We start from the raw sequence: 19121 nt of genomic DNA on the forward strand, positions 1-19121 counted from the left end.
CAAGCGCAGTGAAATCATTTCTACATGCCGCCACAGGCGGAAACACCTCCTAGGTAACACATGAGCCAATCACCACACCCTACGCCTGCTTGTACCCACCCACTCTGTGCTCTATATAAACCATTGTATGTGAATGCTTCCATTAAAATCTCCTGATGATTGAGGGAACCCCTCATGAAACAGATCTGTAGAGATGAAGTAGTCTTGTGATTTTTTCCCACACCTATACATACATACATATATATTATTTTATGTATATTTACAGTACATGTGTGTATATATATATATATATATATATATATATATGTGTGTGAGTGTGTGGCTGGTGTTCTTAGGAATAAAGGTCTCACCTTTTCTCCTCCAAACATATTGCTGGGTATTGTGGCCAAACAGCTCAATTTTAAGCTAAAGAAAAAAAAAAAAAGGGAAAAAAAATATATATTCAGTGTGTGTGTATATATATATATATATATATATATATATATATATATATATATATATATACATACATATATATATGTATATACAGTATATTATATGTGCATATATATTATTTTGTGTATATATACAGTACATGTATATATATATATATGTGTGTGTGTGTGTGTGTGTTTATACATACAATTTGAAATACACACAAAAAAGTTGCTATCTAAATAGTAATATAAAGCACAATATTGGGAAAAAGAACAACTGCGCCGACTGCTGGATCTTTTGCTTTACCTTCTTGCCCCTATTGCAAAGTCACTGGTTATCCTAATAAATAACTAAAGAGAAACAAATGCTTTTTGTGTGAGTGTATCATGAATGTGTTTCTTATTTATTTATAGGTTTGACCAAGCGAGATGCGCAACTGACTGCAAGTCAGAAATATCTGGCTATCAGGTATGTGACTGAGATATGTTTTTACTAACTTTTATGCTTGATGCTCATTTAACAAAAGGGGACCAAGCCCACTTTAGTTGATACAACTGTGCATTCATTGTATGTTTTGTATTCGTGAAGCCGCTCATTACTTGTGCGCTGTGGGCAACTGGCAGGGTTCTCCCTCCCCAAACTAATGAGACAGAGAGGCTGCAAAAGTTCAGCAAGAACCTAAGAAGTAGGTCAGCTAATTAATACGTGACAACATTTAAACAGAGTACATACTACAGACAGTGGGAGTGTTCTTTGACATGTAAGGACATGATGCAGGGATAGATTTGAAACTTCATCAGGCACTCTATATGGACAAAAGTATTGGGGCACAACCCACTCTTCTTGGAAGACTGTGGGAATGGTTCTCAGTTCTTCCATTGTTAAAGTCAGAGGTGACTGATGTTGGAACTGAGCTGGAAGTCAGCCTTGCAGCTTGTCACAAAGTGATGGAAAAAAGGCCTTAGTTCCAAAAACTGTTCCCACAAAGTTTGAAGCATATTATGGTTAGGGGTGTCACGATCCCATATTGATATCTGTTTGATAACAGCAAAAAAACAAGTATTGGATTATATGGGCTTGCATCTAAAATCGTCCTTGTAAGCGCTCCAATAGGAGCAGTCCTGCAGCACGTTTACTTCTGCAAAGCCTGATAGCCAGTTAACATTGTATTTTCGTGAAGTCATTTACAAAACATGATAGGCTACTGTGTTGCTGCCTGGAGCTAGCAGCTTCACAATATACATAGTTAGTGTCCTTAATCAAGCAATATTGCAACATTTATCAATAAAACAAGTATCAAATAATTATATCAGCACATTACCTACAGATACAAAGTCTCCAAGACAGAAGCGTATTAGAAAATATCCAGTTACAAATATGTCCACGTCATTCAATTTACTCATGAGCTTAAAGGCCTACTGAAACCCACTACTACCGACCACGCAGTCTGATAGTTTATATATCAATGATGAAATATTAACATTGCAACACATGCCAATACGGCATTTTTAGTTTAGTAAATTGCAATTTTAAATTTCCCGCAAAGTGTCCTGTTGAAAACGTCGCGGTATGATGATGTGTATGATTATGTGTATGATGATGCGTGCGTTTGACGTCACCGGTTGTAGTGGAACTTTTTTTCCAGTCCGATCCAATATATAAGTAGTCTGCTTTCATCGCATAATCACGCAGTATTCTGGACATCTGTGTCGCTGAATCCTTTGCAATTTGTTCAACTAATAATGGAGAAGTCAAAGAAGAAAGATGGAGGTGGGAAGCGGTGTATTGCGGCTGCCTTTAGCAACACAAACACAGCTGATGTTTCCTTGTTTAAAATTCCCGAAGTTGAAGCTTTACTATGGACCAGAGCGGTCAAGCGAACATGGTTCCCGACCACATGCCAACCGTCAGGTTTCGGTGAGAAAATTGTGGTAATAAGTCAGCTTTTACCGTAGTTATGAGCGGAGCTTGCGTCCTCCTGCAGCTGCAGACTCTCTTACTTCCTCCCACCGGAGACACTGGCCACACCCCTCTGACTTTCAGGTACCATATAATCTCACTAAAACACTAGTAACACAATAAGCAGCTGAGGGATTTTCCAGAATTATCCTAGTAAATGTGTCTAATAACATTTGAATCGCTCTCACTGCCCTCGCCAATTTATTTATTTTTTTTATTCTAGTCCTTCACTCTCACTATCCTCATTCACAAATCTTTCATCCTCGCTCAAATTAATAGGCATATTGTCGCTTTTTATTGGTCCGAATCGCTCTCGCTGCTGGTGGCTATGATTGTAAACAATGTGAGGATGTGAGGAGCTCTACAACCAGTGACGTCACGCGCACATCGTCTGTTACTTCCGGTAAAGAAAGGCAAGGCTTTTTTTATTAGCGACCAAAAGTTGCAAACTTTATCGCCGATGTTGTCCACTAAATCCTTTCAGCAAAAATATGGCAATATTGCAAAATGATCAAATATGACACATAGAATGGACCTGCTATCCCCGTTTAAATAAGAAAATCTCATTTCAGTAGGCCTTTAAATTTATGAATCATTGTGGCCACTGGGTGTCGCCAAAAAGAAGAATTAATGCTCCACTTCAATTTAACAGCATAAATCCATCCCAAACGGTTAATAATAAATAGGTTAGTGTTTTTTTCATCCATAGCATTGTTCTCTGTTTGAGTAATTTCACTTGATCAAACCATTTTTAGTATTGGCCTAATGGTTAGAGCAGTAGTTCTTAACCTTGTTGGAGGTACCAAACCCCACAAGTTTTATATGCGCCTTCACCGAACCCTTCTTTAGTGAAAAATGAAACTTTAATTTTTTTTTCAAATTCAAGACAGTTATGTTTTTTTTCTGTTGCACAAAAGGAACATCACCTTGTTCAAAGAAAAACACAAACAGCGCATGAACTCACAACAAATAACACACCTGCAAATCTGAGGGAAAATTAGAGAGAACATTGTTTGGGGGTATCTATAATACGCCGATAGGGAGAAGTTTTAATTTACGGGATGATTTGGGTGTGTCTTGACCTCAGCAGCGGAGGCTCCACCGAACCCCTGAGGCCGACTCACCGAACCCCTAAGGTTCGATCGAACCCCGGTTAAGAACCACTGGGTTACAGTGTCCGCCATGAGATCGGTAGGTTGTGAGTTCAAATCCCGGCTGACTATAAAAATGGAACCCATTAACTCCCTGCTTGGCACTCAGCATCAAGGGTGGGAATTTCAGCTCACTGCTCCCCTCACCTCCCAGGGAGTGAACAAGGGGATGGGTCAAATGCAGAGGACACATTTCACCACACTTAGTTAACTTTAACTCTAAACTCCAATATCGGTACATTTTGGAAGTAAAAATGTTGTATGAGGACACCCATAATAACAAAGTTTCACAGGAAAATAAGGGATCCCATCCAAACCCTGATTAAGTAACCAATTGTGTATAACCTCAATGTCATTGGAAATGCCAAGAAGTACACGCCTACTAATATACTAATACTAACATTAAAATTCGCCTTAGTGTGTGAATGTTGTCCGTCTATCTGCGATGGTCCTGCGATGAGATGGCGACTTGGCAGTTGAATGCAGTTGAGATAGGCTGCAGTACCCCCCACCACCATGGAAGGGACAATCGGTAGAAATGGATGGATAATATCAATATACTAATATATTGCTTGTGTCTTGCCTTCTAGGCGGATGCCCAGCCTACTGGAGTATCTCAGCTACAACTGCAACTTCATGGGCATCCTGGCGGGACCCACCTGTTCCTACAACGACTACATGGCTTTCATAGAGGGCACGTGCTACCAGCCGCGGCACCAGGAGAATGCCAACGGCAAGGAGAACGGGAAGCACAAGCAGAGTGAACCCTCCCCCAAGGTATATGCGGTTACTTCTTAGGTGGAGAAATGGTACAAAAACAAAATATATACAGTAGTACTATAGTAGATCCCCACCTTATAAATTACATGGTTTTTCATTACAACTTAAAGGCCTACTGAAACCCACTACTACCGACCACGCAGTCTGATAGTTTATATATCAATGATGAAATATTAACATTGCAACACATGCCAATACTGCCTTTTTAGTTTACTAAATTGCAATTTTAAATTTCCCGCGAGTTTCTTGTTGAAAACGTTGCGGAATGATGACGCGTACGCGTGACGTCACGGACTGTAAGGAAATATTAGCGCTGCACCAAACACGGCTAAAAGTCGCCTCTGTTCATGGCGTAATTACACAGTATTTTGGACATCTGTGTTGCTGAATCTTTTGCAATTTGTTCATTTAATAATGGAGACTATAAAGAACAATGCTGTTGGTGGAAAGCGGTGGATTGCAGCTGTCTTTAGCACCGAGACACAGCCGGTGTTTCTTTGTTTGTTGTGAAGCTTTTACACAGAGCGGTCAAGCAAACATGTTTTCTCTACGTCAAACAGCATGTTTTTCAATGGGGAAATTGTGATATATATCTTACCGGAGAAATCATTGGATTATTCGTCGTCCTGCAGCAGCTGTTAAAAAGGCAGCTGTGAGTTTGGCTTCTCGGCTTCTCTCTGAGTCACTTCGTGTTCACCGCAGCCATCCGACCCCGAAGTATGTCTTTACAATCTTTAAAATCTCACTAAAACACTATTAAAACAATAAGCAGATAAGGGATCTTCCAGCATTATCCTAGTAAATGTGTCTAATTACATCTAAAACGCTCACGCTGCCCCCGCCCGGCACCGTTGCTATTTTGTTATTTTTATTTTTTTTATTTTTCTAGTCCTTCACTATCAATATCCTAATTCACGAATCTTTCATCCGTGCTCAGATTAATGGGGAAATTTTCGCTTTCTCGGTCCGATTTGCTCTTACTGCTGGTGGCTCCCATTAAAAAAAAATGTGAATATGTGTGGAGCCCTGCAACTCGTGACGTCACGCGCACATACGTCGGTAAAGGCAGGGCTTTTCTATTAGCGACCAAAAGTTGCGAACTTTATCGTTTATGTTCTCTACCAAATCCTTTCAGCAAAAATATGGCAATATCGCGAAATGATCAAGTATGACACATAGAATGGACCTGCTATCCCCGTTTAAATAAGAAAATCTCATTTCAGTAGCCCTTTAAATTAAAAGTGGTTTGATTGGGTTATCTGCATGGGGGAAAAAGTGCTGCAGCTATAAATCCACTAGAGGGCACCGTCCCACTGGCCATTTTTTCAGCAGGAAGACCTCCAAAAACATGCACCTGGGGATAGGTTGATTGGCAACACCAAATTGGCGCTAGTGTGTGACTGTGAGTGTGAATGTTGTCTGTCTATCTGTGTTGGCCCTGTGATGAGGTGGCGACTTGTCCAGGGTGTACCCCGTCGATTGCCCGAATGCAGCTGAGATAGGCTCCAGCACCCCCTGCGACCCCGAAAGGGACAAGCGTTAGACAATGGGGAAATATATAGCGGTATAGCTCGGTTGGTAGAGTGGCCGTGCCAGCAACTTGAGGGTTGCAAGTTCGATCCCCGCTTCTGCCATCCTAGTTACTGCCGTTGTGTCCTTGGGCAAATCACTTTACCAAATCCCAGTGCCACCCACACTGGTTTAAATGTAACTTAGATATTGGATTTCACTATGTAAAGCGCTTTGAGTAACTAGAGAAAAAGCGCTATATAAATATGATTCACTTCACTTCACTTCACTTCACAATGGATGGATGGACGGATATAATACTGTGAACTGTATGCCTGGAGTTGTACAGATGCATGTTATAGTGTTTAGAGCAGTTGTTCTCAAACGTTGTTTTACCAAGTACCACCTCAGTAAACACTTGACTTTCCAAGTACTACCATTTTGACCAATCAAAAAATACTGGAGTGTAGTAGACCTGAATATTCATAAAAGACAAAAGAACAGGTTTTATTTAATATTGTGGGCCACTGTAACATTAAAGTTAAAGTTAAAGTACCAATGATTGTCACACACACTATGTGTGGTGACATTTGTCCTTTGCATTTGACCCATACCCTTGTTCACCCCCGACACAGTTTGAACAGTATAACTGTGTTTGAATATTTGATTAAGTGATTCTAAGCGCAGCACTAGATGGAGCCTGCGTACTACTAATGGTAGATGTGCCACAGTTTGAGAATCCCTGGTTTAGTGTATTGAAAATATTTTTTTTTATAATTTTATGGGCGGGGATCAACTGTATGTCCATGTTCAGTGCAAGTGTCATGCAGTGTAAACAAATTACTGTCAATGAGTCATTAAATTTTGATTTTACTTGGCTATTACTACTAAGATATAATAAAAATATGAGGGAATAGATGAGACCAATTAAAATAGCGGCCTGGCTCACAACTCTACAAAGAATCCTATAAAGAGGTGTTTTTGCAGTTGTGCTTGGCAGCAGCAAAAGAGGAAATTCTCCTTGTATGCTGACCATTTGTACGAGAACCACTAAGGTTGCGCGATTCAAATGATGTATGGTATAAATTATGACGATAGAGCTGTTAATACTATTGTTATATCAGGATAACGCATGCTGATGACACATTCTCTCTGCTGTGTCCCACAAATTTGACAGCGGCAAGCGAACAAAGGCGTCCTCAACGCATTGTTGCGTCCTTGCAAGCGGTTAATGCCCCATCCACAGTGCGTTTATTAAATCACTAATTGTCGCCTTCATGGCGTCAAAACTTACAACTACTCTTATCATTGGAGGACAAGGAAGAGCTAAACATGCTACACTGGACACTGCAGGAGGATACAAAAAAACGCTAAGCTTTTGAATGTAAACAGGGGCAGGGCGATCGATACAAATCTCGGCAGCAACAATACCAAGTATAGTATCATAAGCGAATAAATCAATATTTATTTTTTTATCACAAAAACGATTTTTGGTAGTTTTTTTGTGTTTACAAACGCAGGACATGAAAGCAACTAGTAGTTTTTGTTGTTATTTTACACCATTGACTTTATTACACAATTTGAATATAACAAAACGGAATAAAGATATAATTGAAATAATAATTGTTATTGTTGGATTACAGTTATGGTCAAGAATTGAATCATTTATTGATCATGAAAATTTTAGGTCTGAACATTATGACCAATACTGCCCTTGTACCTACAAACCCCGTTTCCATATGAGTTGGGAAATACAATGATTTGCAAATCATTTTCAACCCATATTCAGTTGAATATGCTACAAAGACAATATACAGTATTTGATGTTCAAACTGATAAACTTTTTTTTTTTTTTGCAAATAATCATTAACTTTAAAATATGATAAAGTTGAGGAATGCTCATCAAACACTTATATGTAACATCCCACAGGTATGCAGGCTAATTGGGAACAGTTGGGTGCAATGATTGGGTATAAAAGCAGCTTCCATGAAATGTTAAATAATTCACAAACAAGGTCACCCCTTTGTAAGCAAATTGTCGAACAGTTTTAGAACAACATTTCTCAACAAGCTATTGGAAGGAATTTTGGAATTTTACCATCTATGGTCCGTAAAATCATCAAAAGGTTCAGAAAGTCTGGAGAAATCACTGCACGAAAGCGACGATATTACGGACCATTGGGATTGTTATAGGCGCAAAGTTCAAATGCCAGCATCTGTGATGGTATGGGGGTGTATTAGTGCCCAAGGCATGGGTAACTTACACATCTGTGAAGGCACCATCAATGCTGAAAGGTCCATCCATACAGGTTTTGGAGCAACATAAGTTGTCATCCAAGCAACGTTATCATGGACGCCCCTGCTTATTTCAGCAAGACAACGTGGCTTGGTAGTAAAAGAGTGCGGATAAGTTTCCTGACCCGCCTGCAGTCCAGACCTGTTTCCCATCGAAAATGTGTGGCACATTATGAAGCGTAAAATATGACAGCGGAGACCCCGGACTGTTGAACGACTGAAGCTCTACATAAAACAAGAATGGGAAAGAATTCCACTTTCAAAGCTTCAACAATTAGTTTCCTCAGTTCCCAAACGTTTATTGAGTGTTGTTGAAAGAAAAGGTGATGTAACACAGTGGTGAACATGCCCTTTCCCAACTACTTTAGCACGTGTTGCAGCCATGAAATTCCAAGTTAATTATTATTTGCAAAAAAAAAAATAAAGTTTATGAGTTTGAACATCAAATATCTTGTCATTGTAGTGCATTCAATTAAATGTGGGTTGAAAAGGATTTGCAAATCATTGTATTCCTTTTATATTTAAATCTGACACAGTTTCCCAACTCTAATGGAAACGGGGTTTGTACTTTCTATTGGATTGATACCCACGTTTCTAGTATCATCCAAAACTAACTTAAAGTATCCAATTAACAGAAGAATAAGTGTTTATTACATTTTAAAAGAAGTGTCAATAGAAGCATGTTACAACAGAAAGTAACCAGATATTAATAGTAAATTAGTAAATACATAATTATAGTTTTGAGAAAAAATTACAACTGGAAATGACGCAGTATGTTAGTACGTATTGTATACATCAGCAGCTAAATTAGGCACCCTTATAACCTGTTATCATTTATATGCCAACAATATGTTGTGATGTATATCGTTGTAGCAGGAGGCTCCTATTTATATCGCGATACAGATTTTAGGTCATATCGACAATCCTTAAGTGTATCACTGTTAGTGCTTAGGAAGACCGGACATTTGGAAAAAAATATTTATACAAAACATATACAGTACATAAATAAGCGCACAAATACAAATGTGTTGACCAATTATAAAATGTAACTAAATTCAAATTACCTTTGACGAAATGTAAACATTTACTTTGTTCATCAAAATACAAGTCACATATTTTAAAGAATGGCAATTAAAGGTGGCAAAGGTGATGGTACTTGCAAAGCCAACATATTTTTGAGGCGTTACTTGGTGTAAGAACATTTTAAAACTGCCGATAAAGACAATCTGGTAAATAGATGTTTACTCCTCGGCTTAATTTGTTGACAACAATATGTCTTCGTGCACTGTTTTCCCCTTACTAGCAAGCACAGCCCTGTTTTATTGACAATCTTTGACTATCAGTCTTGCTCTGTCAAATACACAATCTATATTCAAAGGCAGGACAATCTATCCTATTTATTCGATTTCCCTTAGGAAAAGCTACAGTATGTTAACAGTTTTTACAACAGTAATTATGTATTTGCTTCATAACATACTGCATAAAACACTCATTATTGGGTTGTGTTTGTTTACTTTTTAATGGGATTAATCTTCTTCTTCGTTGTTTAGGATGATGTCATCTCTAAGCTGTGTACATGCGCCGTCTCGCTGGGCATCTATCTGTCCTTGTGCAAGCTGATCCCAGTGGAGCGGTCCATAGACGACGACTTCATTACCAACACGCCCTTTTACATACAAGTGGTCTACCTTTACTTAGCCATGCTGGCTCTCAGACCCAAGTACTACTTTGTCTGGACGCTGGGTGAGTTGGATCACTGCTTGAAGCACTATGTGAATTGCACACAAATGTTGATATTGGAGCTCCCCCTGGTGATGACATTTCAAACTGCATCCTCTGATTCACACTTAATTCAATAAAGTATCCTCCTCTTTTGTATTCATTTGTATGTTTCCACCTGTGCAGCTGATGCTATCAACAATGCAGCAGGATTTGGTTTCAACGGCTACAACAAAGATGGCTCTCCGCGCTGGGACTTGATTTCCAACCTCAGAATTCTGGACATTGAGGTTAAATTGACTTAAGTCTTTGCGAAGACACATTATTTCACTTTTTTTGAATAGCTGTCTGACCATTTGTATTTGGGGGGGGGTTTAGTTTGCTACCAGTTTCAAGCTGTTCCTTGACAACTGGAACATCCAGACATCTCTCTGGCTCAAAAGGTAAAACAAGTGGTTGGATTATTGTCCCATGCTCATGTTCATAGTCTTACCAGACATGTCTTTTGTCCTCCAGGGTATGTTATGAGCGCTGTCCTGTCAACCCCACTGCCGCCACCTTCCTACTGTCAGCCATGTGGCACGGCGTGTATCCTGGCTACTACATAACCTTCCTCACTGGCACTGCCATGACCATGGCGGCACGTGCAGTAAGTTACCCACCCCTTGAATAAATTTGACAACATTTTACAACAGTCATCCACCTGCACAGTCCATATACATTCAATAGAAGAGCAGTATCCAAAAAAATTTCATTATTCCTTTAGGTAGACTGCTAAATACCTCTTGTCAAATAAGATTAATTTCATACGGGACGCAATTACCGTATTTTTCGGAGTATAAGTTGCTCCGGAGTATAAGTTGCACCTGCCGAAAATTCATAATAAAGAAAAAAAAAACATATATACGTCGCACTGCAGTATAAGTCGCATTTTTTGGGGGAAATTTATTTGATAAAACCCAACACCAAGAATAGACATTTGAAAGGCAATTTAAAATAAATAAAGAATAGTGAGCAACAGGCTGAATAAGTGTACGTTATATGACGCATAAATAACCAACTGAGAAGGTGCCTGGTATGTTAACGTAACATATTATGGTAAGAGTCATTCAAATAACTATAACATATAGAACATGCTATACCTTTACCAAACAATCTTTCACTCCTAATTGCTATATCCATTAAATCTTATACGTCTAGTCTCTTTCGTGAATGAGCTAAATAATATCATTTGATATTTTACGGTAATGTGTTAATAATTTCACACATAAGTCGCTCCTGAGTATAAGTCGCGACTTATAGTCCGAAAAATACGGTAAATATAAATATATTTAATTGAATTTTTTAAATATAGTAGTGTCAATGTTGTCTGTCTATCTGTGTTGGCCCTGCGATGAGGTATGGACTTGTCCAGGGTGTACGCCGCCTTCCGCCCGATTGTTGCTGAGATAGGCACCAGCGCCCTCCATCACCCCAAAGGGAATTAGTGGTAGAAAAATAAATGGATGGATGAATAATACAACAAAAACTCCGTTTTAATTAGTGAGAGATAATTAGGGTGAATGTGAGCGTGAATGTTGTCTGTCTGTCTGTGTTGGCCCTGCGATGAGGTGGCGACTTGTCCAGGGTGTACAACGCCTTCCCCCCGATTGTAGCTGAGATAGGCTCCAGCGACCTCGAACAGGACAAGCGGTAGAAAATGGATGGTTGGATGGATAATTAGGGTGTCCCGATCCGATATAAATATTGGTTCAATATCACCCTCTTGTATCTAAAATCACAGATACAAGCAGTCCTGCAGTGAATTCACTTAGAACGGTAGTTAACTAAATGTCAAAATTTCCTTTTCAATAATGTCATAATTTTTATGAAATATTATGGCCACTAGGGGTCTCCAAAAAAAACAAAAACAATTTCCACTGTACTTCAACTTTGAGACAGCATAAGTCCATTCCAGACAGCTATTATTAAATAGGTTCATGTTATTATCTGTTTGACAACTTTTATGTGATCAAGCCTGTTCTAATATACGACACTGCAAAATGACAAAAGTAGCCATGATTTGTACTGATATCATATCTGATCAATATTAGTATTAACCAATACTCAAGGCTCCAATATCTGTATCTTATTGCAAGTGAAAATTTTGTTGGGAAACCACAAGTCATACTACATGGAATAATAATATTTTAATACATATGTTATACTGAATATTATTTTATAATGTTTATTATAAAGTAATCATTTGATTAGCTAACAAAATTGTATTAAATATTTATACAAACATCTACAATATTACACAACTTTATTAAAAATTATTCATACAAATAAATACTTATATCTATTTTCTGTTTTGTCATAATTATGGCCACATGTTGCACATTGCTGCCACCTACACGACACATTTGTTTTGTTTACCTAAAGAAGTGGCCAGTGTTTTAAAAATACAATAATTAAGTGATGTGGTTGTTCCAGGAAGTGATGAAACAACACTGTGTTGTGTTTTTTTTTTTTTCTGTGTAAAGACGCAGTTTGTTTCCCAAAGCTACTTAGCAAACCAATAACACACTGCAAAACATTCCTTTTAAAGGCGTACTGAAACCCACTACTACCGACCACGCAGTCTGATAGTTTATATATCAATGATGAAATAGTAACATTGCAACACATGCCAACACGGCCTTTTTAGTTCACTAAATTGCAATTTTAAATTTCGCGCGAGTTTCTTGATGAAAACGTCGCGGAATGATGACGCGTACGCGTGACGTCACTAACTGTTAGGAAATACTTGCGCTGCACCACTCGCAGCTAAAAGTAGTCTGCTTTAACCGCATAATTACACAGTATTTTGGACATCTGTGTTGCTGAATCGTTTGCAATTTGTTCATTTAATAATGGAGACTATAAAGAACAATGCTGTTGGTGGAAACCGGTGGATTGCAGCTTTCTTTAGGACCGAGACACAGCCGGTGTTTCTTTGTTTGTTGTGAAGCGGAGCGGTCAAGCAAACATGTTTCTCTACTTCAACTAGCATGTTTTTGGATGGGGAAATTGTGATATATATCATACCGGAGACATCGGTGGATTATTCGTCGTCCTGCAGCAGCTGTAAAAAAAAGGCAGCTGTGAGCTTGGCTCCTTGGCTTCTCTCTGAGACACTGCTCGTTCACAGCAGCCATCCGACCTCGATGTATGACTTTACAATCTTTAAAATCTCACTAAAACACCATTAAAACAATAAGCAGATAAGGGATCTTCCAGAATTATCCTAGTAAATGTGTCTAATAACATCTGAAACGCTCACTTTGCTGGCGCTCGGAGCCGTCGCTTTTTTTTTCTTTCTAGTCCTTCACTATCAATATCCTAATTCACAAATCTTTCATCTTCGCTCAAATTAATGGGGAAATTGTCGCTTTTTCGGTCAGAATTGCTCTTGCTGCTGGTGGCTCCCATTAAAAACAATGTGAATATGTGTGGAGCCCTGCAACTCGTGACACATACTTCCGGTAAAGGCAGAGCTTTTCTATTAGCAACCAAAAGCTGCGAACTTTATCGTCGATGTTCTCTACTAAATCCTTTCAGCAAAAATATGGCAATATCGTGAAATAATTAAGTATGACACATAGAATGGACCTGCTATTCCCGTTTAAATAAGAAAATCTCATTTCATTTCCTGTCTTTTGAATGAGGTAGACATGTGGATATTGTACATTTACCATTTAAAATATATATCAATATGTTTGGATAACAGGCTGTTTCCCTTTGCTTCCAGGTAAGACACAACATCAGACCTCACTTCCTGGTCTCTGACTCGTACAAGCGCATCTATGATGTCATCACGTGGGCGTGGACTCAAGTTGCCATCAGTTACACAGTGGTGCCGTTTGTCCTACTCACTGTGGGACCCTCGCTCAAATTCTACAGGTATGAAATTAATGCAGAGCAAGCGAAAATTACTGCTTTTATTACAGTAATTAAGTCGGCTTATAATGTGGGAATTACTGTAATATCAGCCAAAAGAATGAAGTTACTGCTCACGCAGCAGCCATATGAGTGCAATTCCCCCTCGTCAGGCTGCTGCACGGAACATTTTAATGAGCTACAAGAATCAATGAGGAGGAAATAAAAATCCCGAACATGGCTCGGCCCCTGTCATAGTATACGCGTCTGGTAATATGCAGTGTCACTCCAAAGGAAGGCTGCCGTTAAATTGCTTGGTGGCACAGCAACACAAAAATATCTTTTACTCATTAACACAGCTCACAGGTTTGATTATTTCTGCACCAATAACATCAAGTCCAGACATAATTAAATGTTTTTTAGCTTTGCTTAGTACACTAACACGAACAAATTATTATTACACCACACTAGAAAATATACGAAATCTAATCATGTTTTCTTCTTTTAAATTGAAATATGGTTAAGTATTACATTAGGTGTTTGTAGTAAGTGCAACAATAGATTGAAACACTTTTTTTATGTACAGGTTCGTATATAAAAATATCGCACAAATTCAGACTAAGAGAACAATTTAAAGGCTCGGGAAATTTTTGCAGTGCGTTTGCTGATTCGACGATGTTAATAATTTAAGAAAAACATCTTGTGATATTTTACTCTGCGTGTAGGTACGAAAAACACTAACACATTTATTAATAACTGTTTGGCATGGACTTGTACTCACTTTAAGTTAAACTGGAGTTGTATATTTTTTGTTGGACGACACTTAGTGGTCACAGTAATTATTTAAAGCAGCGCGAAGTATCTTTTCAACTGTCATAAAATATTTTCACAACTTTTGGGATGATACATGGACTTTCAACAGTAAAATCATCAAAAGGTTCAGAGAATCTCGAGAAATCACTGCACGTAAGCGATGATATTACGGACCTTTGAACCCTCAGGCAGTATTGCATCAAAAACCGACATGAGTGTTTAAAGGATCTCACTACATGGGGTCAGGAACACTTAATAAAACCACTGTCAGTAACTACAGTTGGTCGCTACATCTGTACGTGCAAGTTAAAACTCTACCATGCAAAGCCAAACCCATTCATCAACAACACTCTGAAACGCCGCCGGCTTCGCTGAGCCCGAGCTCACTTAAGATGGACTGATGCAAAGTGGAAAGGTGTTCTGTGGTCTGACGAGTCCATATTTCAAATTATATTTGGAAACAGAGGACGTGGTGTCCTCCAGAACAGGGGTGTCAAACTCAAATACAGAGTGGGCCAAAATTTTAAACTGAAAAAAGCCACGGGCCAAGGATCAACAAATTAACCTTTTAATAGGGACCTGCGGGGTTTGGTGGTAGCGGGGGGGTGTATATTGTAGCGTCCCGGAAGAGTTAGTCCTGCAAGGGGTTTTGGGTATTTGTTCTGTTGCGTTACGGTGCGCGTGTTCTCCCGAAATGTGTTTGTCATTATTATTTGGTGTGGGTTCACACTGTGGCGCATATTTGTAACAGTGTTGGCATTGTTAATACGGCCACCCTCAGTGTGCCCTGCATGGCTGTTGATCAAGTATGCCTAGCATTCACTTGTGTGTGTGCGCTAAAGCCGCATATATTATGTGACTGGGCCGACACGCTGTTTGTATGGAGGAAAAGCAGACATGACCACAGGTTGCAGAGAACGCTAAAGGCAGTGCCTTTAAGGCACGCCCCCAATATTGTTGTCCGGGTGGAAATTGGGAGAAATTCGGGAGACTGGTTGCCCCGGGAGATTTTCGAGAGGGGCACTGAACTTCGGGAGTCTCCTGGAAAAATTGGGAGTGTTGACATGTATGAGTATTAGCAGTGAATGCGGTGTTACAGCGAAACTGCCGCTGTATGACACCGGCGGGCCAGCTCTAACGTTAATTTGACATTGCCTCAAGGGCCAAATTAAATTACAGGGAGGGCCAAATTTGGCCCGCGGGCCAGAGTTTGACACCCATACTCCAGAACAAAGTGGAAAATAACCATTTGGATTGTTATAGGCGCAAAGTTCAAAAGCCAGCATCTGTGATGGTATGGGGGTGTATTAGTGCCCAAGGCACGGGTAACTTACACATCTGTGAAGGCACCATCAATGCTGAAAGGTCCATCCATACAGGTTTTGGAGCAACATATGTTGTCATCCAAGCAACGTTATCATGGACGCCCCTGCTTATTTCAGCAAGACAATGCCAAGCCACGTGTTACAACAACGTGGCTTCGTAGTAAAAGAGTGCGGGTACTTTCCTGGCCCGCCTGCAGTCCAGACATGTCTCAAATCGAAAATGTGTGGCGCATTATGAAGCGTAAAATACTACTAAATCCTTTCAGCAAAAATATGGCCATATTGCGAAATGATCAAGTATGACACATAGAATGGACCTGCTATCTCCATTTAAATAAGAAAATCTCATTTTTAGTAGGCCTTTAAAGACAGTGTGGAGGGACTATAAAGAAATATATTACAAAAAACAAATTCATGCAGTACCTCTACTTGAAAGTATCTTTGCAACTGGTTGTCTTAAGTTCTGGTCAGTACGGTAATGATGTCAGTCACCCATCAAATTTCCTGTGCTTGATGTGTGTGTGCAGGTCCTGGTACTTCTGCTTACACCTCCTGTGTCTGCTGGTGGCCCTGGCCCTGCCGGTGCGATCGCGGCGCCGCGAGGCGAAAGGTCAGCAGGAGTGCACGCCGCAGCTGGTGGACGGCGGCACCTCAAACAACTGCAGCCAGAAAGACAAAACCACATGAGTCTGAGGAGAAGCGGCATTAGTGAGACAAACAGGAGACCATGGAGAGCTTGGGGGAGCGTGGCGAGTCTGTTTTCCCGACCAGAAACCAAATATCGGACGCGCTGGGAACGAACCCGATATACTTCCAGTAACAAAGGAGGACCGGAGCGATCGTGGTTACATTACATTTTATGGAGATAAACTGAATTCCAAGCTGCCTTAAACCCTCTATGTACCTGGCAGGTACCAACAGCTCGTACAAAAAGAGTATGTGGAGGGTTTTTGTCATTGTCTGGAAACCTTTATCATCAGCTGCCAACTTTTAAACAGGCCTTAGGCACCTCCAAATGTTGACGGGCGTCCACATAACGATAATAAGTGTTTTGTATTTAGATGTTTGTGATGACACTATTCTCAGAGCTCATAGAAAAAGGCCCAAAGAGGAAACCTGATCTCGTCCTGTCTCCAGTGGTGAAAACGTCTCGCCCATTTTTTTTTTTCTTGATAAACTTTATCGCCGTCCAATATGTGTGTGTATCAAAGAGAGATATTTAACTTCCGATGTTTTTTTTTCCTTTTGGGAGATACATTGGCTTTTTCTGATTTAACATGCTCCTACTTTTACAGCCCTAAACCACAGCAACATGTACAACGAATATAAGACGTTTCACATCATGTACAGTCAAAAGTAGTGATCTAATCACGCGATGTCCCATTAATTTAAACGCTCCCTATTTAATAGTAGCCGTACTTATCAAACCAAACGGGAAATAAAGTGTTCTAAATGGGTGCACATGGAGGCTATAAGTGCAATTTTATTATGGAAATTCAGTGTAAAAAGAGGCAAGCTGTTGAGGTAACTTATTTTTTTTTTTTTACGTTGAGGTGCATTTACTGTACAGTGTGTATAACACGCTGGTTTTCTTTGTTTTTGTTCACTTTAAGCCTTTGGGAAAGATCATCCTGTTTATTATAACGCACGCCCCATGAAGCCGGATTGCTAAAACATATCTTTTAAACAGGCAGGGGGGGCGTTCAAGATTCACGTATACGCTTTGTGACCTTGGTGCGTTTGTAAAAATAACAAAGCAGCCAAGTTTTTTCTTTTCTTTTTGAGACGGTCTAACATTTGCATATTCCTGCCATAATTGTGTGTGTCCGTGTCAGTGTTCATGTGGTTTGTACGTTACGTTAATGTGGTCAACTATATTTGTAGCCCTGTAAAAAGGTGAGCACCTATATGAGATAAAGAAAAGGGACGCCATTCTTTCTGGAACATTTAAGAACATGATTGCACTGCATGGCCACCAAAACCAGCAGATCAATGCAAACTGCTCCATATGTCCAAAGTGCCAAATCATTGAATGGCGCATTTTTTTTTTTCTTCTTTCATTGTGTGTATGTGTGCATGTGCGCCTGCTTGTGTGCGTGGGTGAGTGTGTGCTGGTGTAACAAAACGGTTATTTTTGTGTCAGAAGGAAATTTATTGAGAGATTTGTATGACAGTTCATTAAAATTCTGATTTATGTGGCAAAAATAAAGAGAGGTTATTTTTAAACACCAACACTCATTTGGAGTTTATAAAGTACTGAAATATGAAAGTAAGTTGGGGATTGTTTATCAAGTTTTAATTTTCCATGCACAGTGGGGTTCTCCATAGACTGCAAGTAATATTTCGTGGAGTTAATAAAGCTAAGAATTAACATAGAATGTTTATGGAGCAATGCTACAGGAGGAAGGGGATTCATATGGCTGCATTATTGGCAGTTTACCTGACACAGGAAACTAGACAAATTGGGGGATTGCACTATCTACTTCCGTTGCCAGATGGAAGTTTTGTGGCAATTCCAAATTTTATACATAGCGCTTTCCATCATTTTCAGCACATTACAAAATGATTACCCCCCTTTTCCTCTCATAGGAGATCCACCCAGGAATGGGGCAATATCATTTCATTCCCTACTGCAGTGATCTTTTACAGGTACTAATTGTATTACTGAGCAGCCAGATGCTTTTCTATGTCTTGTATTCTATGGTTGTCATCGCTTTTTTTGTCTTTACCATCACTGTGGTGACAAAAAACTGCAAAACCTCTGGAGATACGTGCTTACTTTGCTATGAATATCATGGGAGGATCCTGCTGTATATTTCATTAATTAATTGATGAATTAAATGTTATTTGTTTATTTCAAAACAATAATAGTGGAAGAGCATAAAAGTTAGGACAATAATATATTTACTTTTTATTTTTAAAAAATTATACAAAAGTGATCTTTGTCGGTAGAAATGCATTTATTTAAATATAAAAAATACATACATACAGTAAGTCGCCAAAGTCCAACCTATTTTCAATCATCAATCAATCGATGATTATTTATATAGCCCTAAATCACTAGTGTCTCAAAGGGCTGCACAAACCACGACGACATCCTCGGTAGAGCCCACATAAGGGCAAGGAACACTCACACCCAGTGGGACGTCGGTGACAATGATGACTATGAGAAACCTTGGAGAGGACCGCATATGTGGGCAACCCCCCATTTTACCTTGATAAGCCTTGTAAATTATTTTTATTTTATTAATCA

The 19121-nt window shown here is 39.4% G+C and overlaps 1 protein-coding gene across 1 annotated transcript in view; it reads left to right on the forward strand.

The window, feature by feature from the left end:
* Positions 1-18100, forward strand: part of mboat2a (membrane bound O-acyltransferase domain containing 2a) — a 114680-nt gene extending 96580 nt beyond the window's left edge. The window contains exons 6-13 of the mRNA XM_061895876.1: positions 831-885; positions 4118-4304; positions 9662-9854; positions 10017-10120; positions 10209-10273; positions 10347-10479; positions 13603-13754; positions 16396-18100. Of these exons, the coding sequence (XP_061751860.1) occupies positions 831-885; positions 4118-4304; positions 9662-9854; positions 10017-10120; positions 10209-10273; positions 10347-10479; positions 13603-13754; positions 16396-16555 (1049 nt within the window). The 3' untranslated portion in view covers positions 16556-18100. The remainder of the gene's footprint in view (positions 1-830; positions 886-4117; positions 4305-9661; positions 9855-10016; positions 10121-10208; positions 10274-10346; positions 10480-13602; positions 13755-16395) is intronic.
* Positions 18101-19121: the final 1021 nt, after the last annotated feature.

The sequence above is a fragment of the Nerophis ophidion genome, linkage group LG03, assembly GCF_033978795.1.
Source record: "Nerophis ophidion isolate RoL-2023_Sa linkage group LG03, RoL_Noph_v1.0, whole genome shotgun sequence".
NCBI classification, from domain to species: domain Eukaryota; kingdom Metazoa; phylum Chordata; class Actinopteri; order Syngnathiformes; family Syngnathidae; genus Nerophis; species Nerophis ophidion.